The sequence below is a fragment of the Geotrypetes seraphini genome, chromosome 1, assembly GCF_902459505.1.
Source record: "Geotrypetes seraphini chromosome 1, aGeoSer1.1, whole genome shotgun sequence".
Lineage (NCBI taxonomy): Eukaryota > Metazoa > Chordata > Amphibia > Gymnophiona > Dermophiidae > Geotrypetes > Geotrypetes seraphini.
In genome coordinates, this window is record NC_047084.1 from 417,523,177 (window position 1) to 417,537,273 (window position 14,097).

At 40.2% G+C, this 14,097-nt stretch overlaps 1 protein-coding gene across 12 annotated transcripts in view; it reads right to left on the bottom strand.

The window, feature by feature from the left end:
• Positions 1-14,097, bottom strand: part of PTPRD (protein tyrosine phosphatase receptor type D) — a 1,247,124-nt gene that overhangs the window by 20,090 nt on the left and 1,212,937 nt on the right. For all 12 annotated transcript variants that reach the window (XM_033918844.1, XM_033918800.1, XM_033918751.1 and 9 more), the window contains one exon: positions 6,848-7,002. In XM_033918844.1, the coding sequence (XP_033774735.1) occupies positions 6,848-7,002 (155 nt within the window). The remainder of the gene's footprint in view (positions 1-6,847; positions 7,003-14,097) is intronic.

Genomic DNA, 14,097 nt, shown 5'->3' on the forward strand with positions numbered 1-14,097 from the left:
CAGGAGAATACCATTTATGCTCTAAGCCCCTGAATTCTTTGCTTCAGTCATTACGGAAGAAGATGTAAGAGATCTACCTGAACCGGAAATAGTTTTCAAGGGTGATAATGTGGAGGAACAGAAAGAAATCTTGGTGAATCTGGAAGATGTACTAAGCCAAATCGACAAGTTAAAAAGTGATAAATCACCAGGATCAGATGGTATACATCACAGGATACTAAAAGAACTCAAACATGAAATTGCTGACCTGCTGTTAGTGATCTGTAATCTGTCACTACAATCGTCTGTAGTACCTGAACACTGGAGGGTGGCCAATGTTATGCCAATTTTTTAAAAGGGCTCAAGGGAAAATCTGGGAAATTACAGACCAGAAAGCCTGGCTTCAGTACCGGGCAAAATTGTGGAAACAATTGTAAAAAATAAAATTGTGGAACATGTAGGCAAACATGATTTAATGAGACAGAGTCAGAATGGCTTCAGCCGAGGGAGATCTTGCCTCACCAAATTGCTTGACTTCTTTGAAGGTGTGAATAAACATTGGATAAAGGTAAGCCTGTTGATGTAGTGTATTGAGATTTTCAGAAACTTTTTGACAAAGTTCTTCATTGAGGCTCCTGAGAAAATTAAAGAGTCATAGCATAGGTGGCAAAGTTCAGTTGTGGATTAGGAACTGGTCATTGGATGGAAAACAGAGGGTAGGGTTAAATGGTCATTTTTCTCAATGGAGGAGAGTAAACAGTGGAGTACTGCAGGGATCTGTACTGGGACCGGAGCTCTTTAACTTATTTATAAATAATCTGGAAATTGGGACGATGAGTGAGGTGATTAAATTTGCAGGTGACACTAAATTGTTCAAAGTTGTTAAAACACATTCAGATTGTGAAAAATTGCAGGTAGACTTTAGGAAATTGGAAGACTGGGTGTCCAAGTGGTAGATGAAATTTTCTGTAGACAAATGCAAAGTAATGAACATTGGGAATAATAACCCAAATCACAGTTACCAGATGCTAAGGTCCACCTTGCGGATTAGCGCCCAAGAAAAGGATCTGGATGTCATTGTATACAATATGATGAAACCTTCTGCCCAATGTGCAGCAGCGGTCAAAAAAGCAAACAAAATGCTAGGAATTATTATAAAAGGGATGGTTAACAAGACTAAGAATGTTATAATGCCTCTGAATCGCTCCATGGTGCGACCTCACCTGGAGTATTGCGTCCAATTCTGGTCTACTTATCTCAAGAAAGATGTAGCAGTACTAAAAAAAGTTCAAAGAGCAACCAAGATGATAAACGGGATGGAACTCCTCTTGTATGAGGAAAGACTAAAAAGATTAGAGCTCTTCAGCTTGAAAAAGGGATTGCGGAGGGGAGATATGATTGAAGTCAACAAAATTCTGAGTGGAGTAGAACGGGTATAAGTGGATCAATTTTTCACTCTGCCAAATATTACAAAGACTAGGGGACACTCAATGAAGTTATATTTTTTCAATCAGAGAATAGTTAAGCTCTGGAACACATTGCCAGAGGTTGTGGTATGAGCAGATAGCATAGCTGGTTTTAAGAAAGGTTTGGACAATTTCCTGGAGGAAAAGCCCATAGACAGTTATTGAGAAAGACATAGGGGAAGCCACTGCTTGCCTTGGATTGGTAGGGTGAAATGTTGCTACTCTTTGAGTTTTTTCTAGGTACTAATGACCTGGACTGGCCACCATGAGAATTTATATGAGGAGAGTCCAAGAACTCCATCCCAGCAAGTTTCTAGACAAAATTTGCAATTTTGGAGAAGAAGGGAGCTGTAGCCTGCCTCAGCTGTCACAGTTGCTGGATGAGAAATTTGCAGCCTCAATGCTGGGAATGCTTCTGCAAAACTGATTTCCTGAGTGCCAGTCAGACTCCTAGGCCTGACTATACCTCCACCCCTGTGAACCAACGGATGCACACCGGGACGGGGGGAGACGAGAAGACGCAGCTGGCACCCTGCATGACATCACCGAGTCTCATAAGGGTGCCTAACAGCCTGTGCTTGACCCCTGCTTAACAGGAGGTGAGACTACTTCAGGAACAGCCCTGAGCTCCAGAGAAACTATGCAGACTGGCTAACAGGTACCCAGTGGGATTGGCCTGTCAGCTACAGACCGAAGTCTGTGTTCTCAAGCAAGCAGAGTTGTGAAATCGCTCCAAGCTCCAGAATTCCTGAAAAGGGATGAAAATACACCAAATAAAATAATAAAATGGGGAGAGCATAACAAACACTCCTACATGCATGCGTGCAGAAGGAAAGAACTGTAGGTGGAGCTAAGGAGCCCAGTGAAACGGAGGCAGCAGAGGCAGAGTGAAAAATTCAGAGTGGATTCCTTCTGCAGATGCAGCTATAGGGATATTACCATCTGTTTAGAATGTCTCACCTATTGCACTAGAAAATAGTTTTAAAAACATACATTTGAGATATACAGAAGGAGGAGGAAGAGCTGTTATAACAATTTAATTCTTTTCATTTTGTCCACAGACATAGCCATAAGTTCCCAATAAGCTAAGTACATGAATGTCTTTTGTTTTTGTCGCCCCTTAGATAACCCATTTCTGTAGGTATAACAGCAAAGGTTGCACAAAAATTGTTTTTTATACATGTATCAGGACACTTTAATCTGCCCTGTGTTCAGGAAATAAATAAATAAATAATAACAGTTTATATACCGCAATACCGTTAAGTTCTATGCGGTTTACAAAAGATTAGTGGAGTACAAGTTGAGTTGACGTACAAGTTGAATTAACTTAAGGGATGTGGGAACAATGGGGAGAAAGGGCAAGAGAGGGGAAAGAGGGAAGTGGGTCAGCTGTTTAGGTATTTCAGGAATAGGTGGGTTTTGAGGCGTTTCCTAAATACCTCATAAGTGGTGGGCAATAGGAGTTGTTCTAGGTCTTTACCCCATAGAGCAGCCTGATGTGAGAGAAGATGCTCATGGTGTTTTTTTAGTTTGCATCCTCTAACCGGGGGAGAAACAAAATGCGAGTGGGAGCTTCTCTTGTGTTTGTTGGCTGAGAAGGAGAATAGGTCAGTGATGTATTTAGGAAGAGGAACATTCTGGAATCCATGCACCTAATCTGATCCTACTGCACTGTTGAGGAAAGATAAAATTACTCATATCCATTAATTTTCTTTCCTTGAATCCTGCTAGACTAATCCAGCCCAATGAAAAGAAATTGGAGTGTGCCAGTGACTCTGGAAGCTGGCTGGATTTACAACTAAGTCAAAGCTCATTTCTTGGCTATTTCAGCGACGCAAGCAGTGAAAACATGTAGGTGAACTGCCAAGAAGGTGCACCATTGAAATAGCTGAGAGATAAGTCTCAACCCACTTATATAGTAACATAGTAGATGACGGCAGATAAAGACCAGAATGGTCCATCCAGTCTGCCCAACTTGATTCAATTTAAATTTAAATTTTTTCTTCTTAGCTATTTCTGGGCAAAAATCCAAAGCTCTTCCCGGTACTGTACTTGGGTTCCAACTGCCGAAATCTCTGTTAAAACCTACTCCAGCCCATCTACACCCTCCCAGCCATTGAAGCGTCCCCAGACCATCCTCCACCAAACGGCCATATACAGACACAGACCGTGCATGTCTGCCTAGCACTGGCCTTAGTTCAATTTAGAATATTATTTTCTGATTCTAGATCCTCTGTGTTCATCCCACGATTCTTTGAACTCAGTCACAGTTTTACTCTTCACCACCTCTTTCAGGATTGCATTCCAGGTATCCACCACCCTCTCCGTAAAGTAGAATTTCCTAACATTGCCTTTGAATCTACCACCCCTCAACCTCAAATTATGTCCTCTGGTTTTACCATTTTCCTTTCTCTGGAAAAGATTATGTTCTACGTTAATACCCTTCAAGTATTTGAACGTCTGAATCATATCTTCCCTGTCTCTCCTTTCCTCTAGGATATACATATTCAGGGCTTCCAGTCTCTCCTCATACGTCTTCTGGCGCAAGCCTCCTATCATTTTTGTCGCCCTCCTCTGGACCGCTTCAAGTCTTCTTACATCCTTCGCCAGATACGGTCTCCAAAACTGAACACAATACTCCAAGTGGAGCCTTACCAATGACCTGTACAAGGGCATCAACACCTTCTTCCTTCTACTGGCTATGCCTCTCTTTATACAGCCCAGCATCCTTCTGGCAGCAGCCACTGCCCTGTCACACTGTTTTTTCGCCTTTAGATCTTCGGACACTATCACCCCAAGGTCCATCTCCCTATCTGTGCATATCAGCTTCTCTCCTCCCAGCATATACGGTTCCTTCTGATTATTAATCCCCAAATGCATTATTCTGCATTTCTTTGCATTGAATTTTAGTTGCCAGGCATTAGACCATTCCTCTAACTTTTGCAAACCCAGTCAGCTTCCAGAGCCACTGCCTCACTCTGAGTCCATTTCAATGGTCTGGACTGGTCTATGGGGATGAAAAGGGATAGGGAATGAACTTGCCTGCCAGTTGCTGCTCAGTGACTGTCTACTGAATTACTTATGGAAGGTTATACGAATATAAGAGAATCTGTTTCTGAGCGCCTTAGGTTATCTTAGCTCAACTGTATCCACAATATGTAATGTAATATTTTTAGGTATATTCTACTGTGAAAATCTCAAGATGCAGTAGTGTTATAAACTGCTCCAAGCTTCCTTGTAGCATAAATTGACAAATGCATTTTCATGTCTCCCTGAAGAAGTTCATAACCATATTTACTTACATTTGAAAAAATATCAGGTCAATATTGAGTTGTGGCAGCGATCAGATTTTACTAAATGCCAGCTGCAGCGTTTAAACAAATATGTATATTTAGTGCTGCTATATGGATAGTCAACAGTGCTAAATTTTACCAAGTATAAATAAAATAATTGCCACTGGAAACACATATAGCTGCAAAAGAGAGCTGCACTAGGTATAAATAAGTGGTTTAAATTAGGACAGGGTTTTTATTTGTGACCAAAATTAAATTGCCTAGCTATATGAATGGCAGCTGAATATCACCACTACCAGACAGATTCAATAAATGGTTCCCCGCCCCCACCCCCATTCTCTCCTTCCCTGCCCCCTCCTGCCGCGCACCCCTTCCCTACCTCTTTAATTTTCCCAGCGTGAGCAGCACCCCAACCTGCCGCTCGTGCCAGTGTCAGCTCTTCCTCTGACATCACTTCCTAGACACGGGTCCAGGAAGTGACATCAAGTTTCCAAATTTCCAAGTTTATTATATAGTTTGATTAATCGCCTATTCAACATTCTAGGCGATGTACAAATTGTTAAAAATATTAAAAAATGGGTAACATAATACACAGACATACAATTTATCATATTGAGTTAAAAAACAGATAAGGACATTCTAACACGTAGATTAAATCATTTAAATTAAAATAATTTGTAAATACAGTATTAAAACAACAGGGAAATTATTTAAAGGTTACAATCAATTTAAATTTCAAATAATAAGGTAAAAACATTAGGAGGGAAGACAAAAAAATATTTAAAAAAAAGGAAATATGAGATAAAAAGAGATAACAGGATTAATTATTCACTAAAAGCATCATTAAAAAGGAAACTTTTAAGTTTGGTCTTGAATTTTTCTAAATTCTTTTCCTGTCTTATGTACAGTGGGAGATCAGAGAAAGAACCAATGCTGACATGAGCAGAAGGATGGGGTTGCTGCTCACACTGGGAACATTAAAGAGGTACGGGGGAAGTGAAGGGGCATGTGCATGCAGTAGTGGGGGGTGGAGGACGGGTGCCGTTGCCCCAATCAAGATGGTGCCTAAGATGAACCATCCCCCTTACTATGTCACTGATGATACCCAAAGTTAGGTGCCAGGATGATCCATGCTAAGCTAGTAGTCTGTAAAGGGTGCTCTGTGCATTTCAGTCCAAAATGGCACCTACAAATTAGATGCCAAGGAACGCGATACATAGTGGCTGCAATCTTTAGTTAAGCGCCATTTATAGAATTGTGCCTACTGGTGCCTAAATTGGACTGAGGCACCGATAGGTATCAAAACTTTAGGCACCCCATATTTAAGCCAGGATTTTCTTGACCTAAAAACCGATGCCAAAGTCCAGTTTAGGCACTTACATGGAAAACATGCCCAAGATTTGTCCTTAACCACGACCACTTTCTGGTAGGCGCCTACCGATTTAGGCATCTAACTAGAAATTAATTTTAATTTATGCCAATTATTGAGCCAATTAAGCTTGTTATCAGCACTAATTAAGCTAGACATGCTAATTTAGGCATCTAACTTTAGACGTCTTTTATAGAATCTGGGCCTTCATGCATAATTTTGGGCCCAAACATTTATGCTTGCCAAAGGTTGATGTAAATGCTGGCACCCAACTGATGGCAGTTAGGCACACAAATGCAGGTATTCTATAACAATGCCTATTTCTGGGAATGCCCCTGATCTGCCCATGCTTCTCCCCTTGGAATTATGTGCTATGAAATTTAGATCCATGTATCATTCCTATTCATTAACCAATTAAGTGCCTGTTATCTCCAATCATTAGTGCCTAATTGACTAATTAGTTTACGCATGTATCTGGGATCAATGCCCAAATTTAGGTACCCAAATTTGAGTGATCTATACAGAACCCGGGGTTAGATGTATAGTTAGGTGAAACGCCTTGCACTGCCTCAGCACTGAGAGGTTTTTAAAGGGAATTCTCAGCAGCACTATCCATATAGTTCCACTGAAAACTGACAGATAGGTGATGAATACGTTTAGCCGTGGCCACTAAGTATACATCCCTTTCCATACTGGCCCATATGTTTTATTTATGAAAACCCAAGATTTCTGTAACTCACCTGCAGTGAACAGAGATTGGCCCATCCTGACCAAACTGTTCTTTTGTTTTATGCACTTGGCCTATGAAATCGATAAATCCTTCCCCGGACTTTGGCACTCCTTGCTCTGGCCAGTCAGTGAATTGGAACTGCCGTACTGTTCGGGACTGGCCATCCTTTAAGGAGACAAGCAGAGACCACAGAAATAAGTGTTACATGGTTACGTCAGAGTCATTACACCAACATGATACACAGTAATGACATCAGAACTCAAACTAGTAGCTGCTGCAAACAGGGTTTCTTGAATGCTCTTATTGGAAACCACCCAGTCCTCCACCCCTTCCCCAGAACTGCCTTCCCATTGCTGCTGCTGCTGCTACTTCTGCTACAATGCTCTTGCCACTACTTTGTCAGGTTCCCTCCTGATCTAGGCATACAGCAGGAAACAGAGAAGGACTGCAAAAAGGAATGACAAAGCCCATTTTATTTTAGTATTTATAACCTAAGTGGTTTACATTCAGATAATCAAGCATTTTCCCCTATCTGTCCCAGTTGGCTCAGCATGGGATTTGAACTCACAACTACAAGGTGCTGAGGCTGTAGCTCTAACTACTGTGCCACACACTCCCACTCCAATCTCCTCCTTGTCAGAACACCAGGGATTCCTAAGAATATAACTAATGCCATACTGGGTCTGACCAAAGGTCCATCTAGCCCAGTGGTTCTCAACTATTGTGTTGGGTACACTGGTGTGTCATAAAAAATATGGCACCAGATTTGTGTTTTCTTTAACAGCCATGTGCACTGCAGATTGAGAAGAGTAGGTAAGCTAGAAGCCAGGAGTTTAAAATCTCCATAATTAGTCCATCTGCCACAATTGTTGCAGGCCTCCAGTCTACCACTCTCTCTCCTCCTCCTCATAGTTAGGGTTACCGTTTTTAGTGATGTAAAATCCCAGATGCATGGTCTGCTCCATTCTACTCCCAGCCCCGCCCCATTCCATCCCCAGTCCCACCTCTACAAAGCTTTATCTCTTCTTTCCCGATCTCTGGGCCGCATCTGGAAGGCCTCCAAGCATGTGCGGATGCGTGTTACATCATCCACGCAAACTCAGAGACACTCTACATGCAGCCAGAACTTGGGGATTTCCAAAACCCGGACAAACTGCTGGGTTTTGGAAAGTCCGTCTGGGCACCTGGACAGTCCTCTAAAAAGAAGACATGTTTGGGTTTTCTAGGACATCTGGTAACCCTACTCATAGTCGCCATCATTGCTTCTGTATTTCCCGTGTATTATTGTTAGCAGCAATGAAATTATATATAGGGGAAGGGGGTTAAATGTTGGATCGGATGAATTGTAGAGTTCAGTGTGTCACGGCAGGTGAACAATGTCTCTCAGGTGTGTCAGACTCACAACAGTAGAAAAGTTGAGAACCACTAATCTAATCCTGTTTCCAAGAAAGGCTAATCCAGGTGACAAGCATCTGGCAGGATCCAAAAAAGTATCTAGATTCCAGCAGTGGCTTTCCCCAGGTCTACCATAATGGTTTATGAAATTTTCTTCCAAGAATGTGTCCATAGGTTTATAAATCCAGGAAGCCAACTGCTTTTACCACGTCCTCTGGCAATGAGCTCCAGGATTTAACTATACACTGATGGCTTGATTCTATATAAAGTGCCCAAAAAATAGGCGCTGACTAGATTAGTACAATTCTACAATGTGTGCGTACCTTTTATAGAACTCCGTTAAAGCGTCAGCATGCACATCACTTTTAGGTGTACACATTTATTACAAAAAACTACACTGGCTGCCGGTGGAAGCCAGGGTCATTTTCAAGTTTACATGCCTCTGCTTCAAAACCATAACAGGTTCATCTCCAATCTACCTGTCGCACCATTTTGAACTTCCAGGCACCACTTGCACACGCGGTGCCTACCTGTTTGCTTTTCCATCCTTGAAGGATCCTTGTATCTATAAGTGATTCCTTGACAGATCATTATCATTCCAAGCAGGCAAATTGAATAAATGTTTAACCAACTTCATTTCAAATGCACCCTCCTACCAAACCTTCAGGAAATCAATTAAAACCTATCTCTTTTTATATATTTCTCTGACTCCTTTCCTGTCTTATTGTATCTTTGAAATGCTTCCGGATAAATCTTGACTACTCTTGACATGCTAATGTAATTTGAAAATCTTTTTTTGTAACATCACTGTCTGTATACAGTCTCTTCCTCTGTAAACCGCTCTGAACTGCTTGTTGTATTGCGGTATACAAAAATAAAGATATTATTATTATTATTTAGGCCAAGGAAAACCAGGCCTAAATTCCTACGCCTAACTTGTGCACACATTGGGCGTATTCTATAACAGTGTGCCTAACTTTTAAGAATGTGCACGATATACCCATGTCCCCTTTCAGAGTCACACACTAGAACTAGTGCATACCTTTTATATAATACGTGAATAACTCAGTCATATATATGGTCTTGATAGCTGCTACATCAATCAAACACAGATCAATGACCACCACCATTTGTTCAAAAAAACTCTTATAGGTGTCTTCTTGGGGCTTCAGACATGCCAATCGATCACCACATTATCCGTGGTTTCCCACTTTTTGGCTATGGCTTCTTCACTAGCTCACTTATTAGTTTTCTCGTTTTTAACTATTTATTTAAAGTGCTAAAAGTGCTTAATCTCAATAACTTAATAATAATCTTAATCTTGATAACTTAGTAATTAAAAACTTATCTTAAATATTTGACTGTTTTTTCTTTTTCTTTTCTCATTGATGTTCTTATCACATCGGGAAGGGGACCTGTCACATCGACATGTTTCGCCGCTAGGCTGCTTCAAGAAAAGCCCCCTCTCTCAAAATTCATCTTCACCATCCCGATCCATATATCCTAACAGATAACCTATAAGAGCTTTTTTGAACAAATGGTGGTGGTCATTGATCCGTGTTTGATTTACCTTTTATATAATGGCAGTTTCCAAGCTGTGAGTATTTGTTTATTAAAAGTTTTAATCGCACTTCAGTTTATCAACAGCACGGTGTACAAAATACAGTACTCGCAAATTTTGAAAAACCGCAAATACGGTTTTTCACCTGTCTAAAGGCAGGAGAAGGTAGCTGGGGTGCTGCTGGGTGCAGAAAATCACTCGCTGTATGCTCCGACTGCCTCTTCCTGTTATTAAAGTCAGGCTACACCAATCAGGAGCTGCTTTGACACGCCAGATAAGAGAAGGAAATTAAATCCAAGTAACCTATAAATCTAAAAAAAACCTAAAAACTAAAAAACAATTTTTGTTTAAATTTTGTTTTTTTTAATTTTTTAAATTCTTTATTCATTTTTATAACTTATATCAAGTGTAACAAAAAGTAACATCATTTTAACTTAAATATATCACTTGCAATTCTATAATTAATCATACTCATTATATTTTATCCCATTCCCTCCCAACTCTTCAATATATCATAACACATATATCATATAATAAAGACTTTCCTTTCATTCAAAGCACCTAGTGAAAATTCAAAAAATTACAACCACCCCATTATTTAATTTGTACTAACCAGGGAAATGATATTTATTCACTGTAATAATTTGTTAATGGCCCCCACACATCTTGAAATGTATTAAAATTTCCTTTCTGAATAGCTAATGTTCTTTCCATTTTATAAATATGACACACTGAATTCCACCAAAAACTATAGTTTAATCTACTCCAATTTTATGTTATTTGTTGTATGGCAACTCCTGTTAAAATAAGTAAGAGTTTATTATTTTTGGAAGATATTTGGCTCTTAGCCCTCATAGACATGCCAAATAATACTGTATCATACGATAATGCCACATAATTTTCTAACAAACTATTAATTTGTTTAAATAGTTGGCAAAAAGAAACAGGATCCCAAGTCACCAATTTTCTCATAAAAATGCTAAACCAAAAAGATGCATCTTAACCATTGATCTGAATTTTACATAAGATAATTCAGAACAAATTATGACTGGGAGGGAATTCCACAGCGGAGGAATTGCTGCAAAAAAGGCAGACTTCTGCATAGATGTTAAACGTACCAAATGAACAGCAGGTAAAGCAAGTTGGTGAGCAAGTTGGCAAGCGTTAAAGTCTTATGCGTAAGGCGGAATTTAATGGGTAGCCAGTGATATTCCTTTAAAAATGGAGAAATGTTCTTTTCATTTTTTGTTTAAAATGATAATTTGTAAACTTAATCATTGCTGTATTTCTCTCACAAAGAAGTTATATTTTCTTGTATTTGTTATTGCAAATTATAAATAAATAAATAAAAATGGAGAAATGTGATCATATCTTCGAGCATTAACAAGGACCCTGATAGCAGTTTATGTCAATCCAACATAAACAATGCTGCAATAGTCTAATTTGGAAGTGACTAGAGCATAAATGAGAGACTCACAGCTTGAGGTATCAATGTGTGTAACTTCTAATTAGTGACAATTACCGTATTTTTCGCTCCATAAGATGCACTTTTTCCACCCCAAAAAGTGGGTGAAAAAAGGGTGCGTCCTATGGAGCGAATACCCAAATCCACACACCCCCCCCCGTTACCTTCCAGGACCGCCCCTCACCCGCAATGCACAATGGTCTCTGTTGCAGATTCCCCGTTGTTAACCTGATATGTATTGCTAGGAAAGGACGCAGTATGAGGGAGTGGGAGCAGGCAAGGTTTCTGTCCTTGTCCTGCTGCTCACGGGGTTCTCTGAAGCAGGTGGAGGGTTGAAGTTGCCAGGTAGGAAGGTTGTGCCTCCTCTCTGGTCATGTCGCTTGCTGCTGCTGCTCATCTTTAAAGAGGTGGCCGCTAATTGACCTCTCTCTGCCCTGCTGGTCTTTGAACTGTATCAGGTGGCATGTGCAATGATTATGGGGCTGCATTTGTTTTGCAGGTTCAAGCAGCAGTTTGTGGCACTGCTAACAATAAATGTATGGGGCTTCAAATTTGTCTGTTTATCTGTCTTTCTGGTGTTTTCGCTCCACAGTGTCTGTGCCAAGAGGAGTCAAAATCCGCACTGTGGAGGTACAGAACATAAGATTGTTTCTATTATTCCTTTTCTGGTACCTGCCTTAGATGAGCAATTGTCTTCTCTTTTATTGGATCCAAATAAGCTGAAAGAGAGCTAACAAATGTCTTCCCATGCGAGACTGGACACTGCTGATTAGTGTGTGTGTAAATGACATTCACCCTAAGTTCAAGTTCGTGGGGAGAGTGATGTTTTAAAAAGGAGCAGAGCCTGGCAGGGAATGAGGGGGCTAGGTGTAGAGCCTGGGTTCAGAATGTTTTTTTTCTTGTTTTCCTCCTCTAAATCTAGGGTGAGTCTTATGGTCAGGTGCGTCTTATAGAGTGAAAAATATGGTAGATTCAGTTGTGAGGTATTAATTGCCAATTATTGGCACCGATTAGGCTTGTTAAACAATTAAGCTGAGCGTGCAAATCAGCTCTGTGCACACAACGTAAGGCGCCATATACAGAATTTAGGGGTGAATGAAAAATATTTTCTCTGGATTGTTAAAAATGTACTACTTAGTAACTTTATGACATGTTCCCTATTCTTTGTATTTTTTGAATAAGTAAATAATTGATTAGTATTTACTCATTCTATTCCATTGATCATTTTGTAGACCTCTATTATATCTCCCTTCAGCCACCTGCAGTTGTCAATCAACCATTAGTTGCCACTTATAGGATCCTGCCTACTAGCATCTAGGCATTTCAAAGCATTTTACTTGGTCTAATTTACCAGCATCTAACTCAGATGCTAGTGATGCCTAAGTCAACCATACCTATTCTCCTCCCCTAATCACACCTAATTTTCAGGTAGGTATCATTTGGTATCCTAAGAGTTCGGCACCAAACTCTTAATTGTCCATTTTAATTTTTTTTTGATTTCTTGAAACTGGCATGGTTAATTACCATGCCAATTGAAAAGAAAAGTTGAGCGTGGATTCCGAAGTTAGGTGTCGCTAGGTGTTCTCAATTAGGATTCCTAACAAAGGTACCTATGTAGAATCTGGCCCTTTATTTCTACATCTTTTCTTTCGTTCCTCTTCAGCTGTAGGTCCTCGGTGCTTTTCCAGTTCAGCATTGTTTTTCTGGGCTGATTGCCATTGGTTGAATATTGGGCTCTTAGTGTTTTGCCTTCAAGCACTTTCTACTACTAATCATTTGTGTTATTAGGCATATTTTCTGTGAAGAAATATTCCATTACTTCTTTCATCCTTATACCATGACCTATAGACTGTGTGTTTTTTTCTAGAAAGAAAGGTGCCAGCATGGAGAAGCAGGACTTTCCTTTGGGAGAGGGGTAAGCTTGAGTCATCCACCTCATGCCTCACATCCCCCTAATAGCCCCATCCCCTGGAGGCAGTAATAGAGTTCTGTCACAACACAATTCTCCCCATGCCATCCTCTCTACCACCAGCAGGAGGTGTAAGGGAAAATCATTCTTATCTGCTGGTGCCTTCTCTGCCAGTTATTACATAGGAAAAGCACTAGGTTGAGATAAAAAGGGGATAGGGGAGAGAAGCAGTGGAAGGGGAGCACTACTGATGATTCTTTCTCTCTCTTTTCTTTCTTAACTACTGGTGCTGTTTTCAGATTCAGGAAATCAGTATGACAAGATTTGTATGTGTGTTGCCAAAGTATTACACCAAGGTGGCAATTTTATAACAACCTGGACATGTAAAAAGTATTTGCATTCTTTTCCCTATGCATGTGCTGGAGGGTTTTCATTTTCATTTTTAAAATTTGTTTATTGAAATTTTTGAAAAAACAAAAGTAAAGAAGGAAATTGTACATTGCAGGAAAATATTGAAGACCTTTCCAATTGCAATGAAAAATAACATTAGAATCCTTGGCATACCCGAAGGTGCTGAATACTTTTCTACTAACCTGGGTTCCGAAGATTTTGGAAATCAAATTTACACCATCTTTAGAATTTGAACAGGCTTACCGCACTCCTGCATAGTCTCTCAATGGTGCAAAACACCCGCGCTCTATCATAGCAAAATTACTGAGGTGCAACCATGCTCTTCAAATTTTAATGGCCGCAAAAAGCAAGGCTTCGTCGATTTATCAGGGTCATTAGATCATCATTGTCCCTGATTTAACTCCTGCAACAGGAAGGAAGAGGAAGGAATTCCTGAGACTTTGCTAAGACTTGAAGGACATCAGGGCTCAATATGGTTTGTTCTATCCCGTCCAAATAAAGATCACTCACCGTAACGCA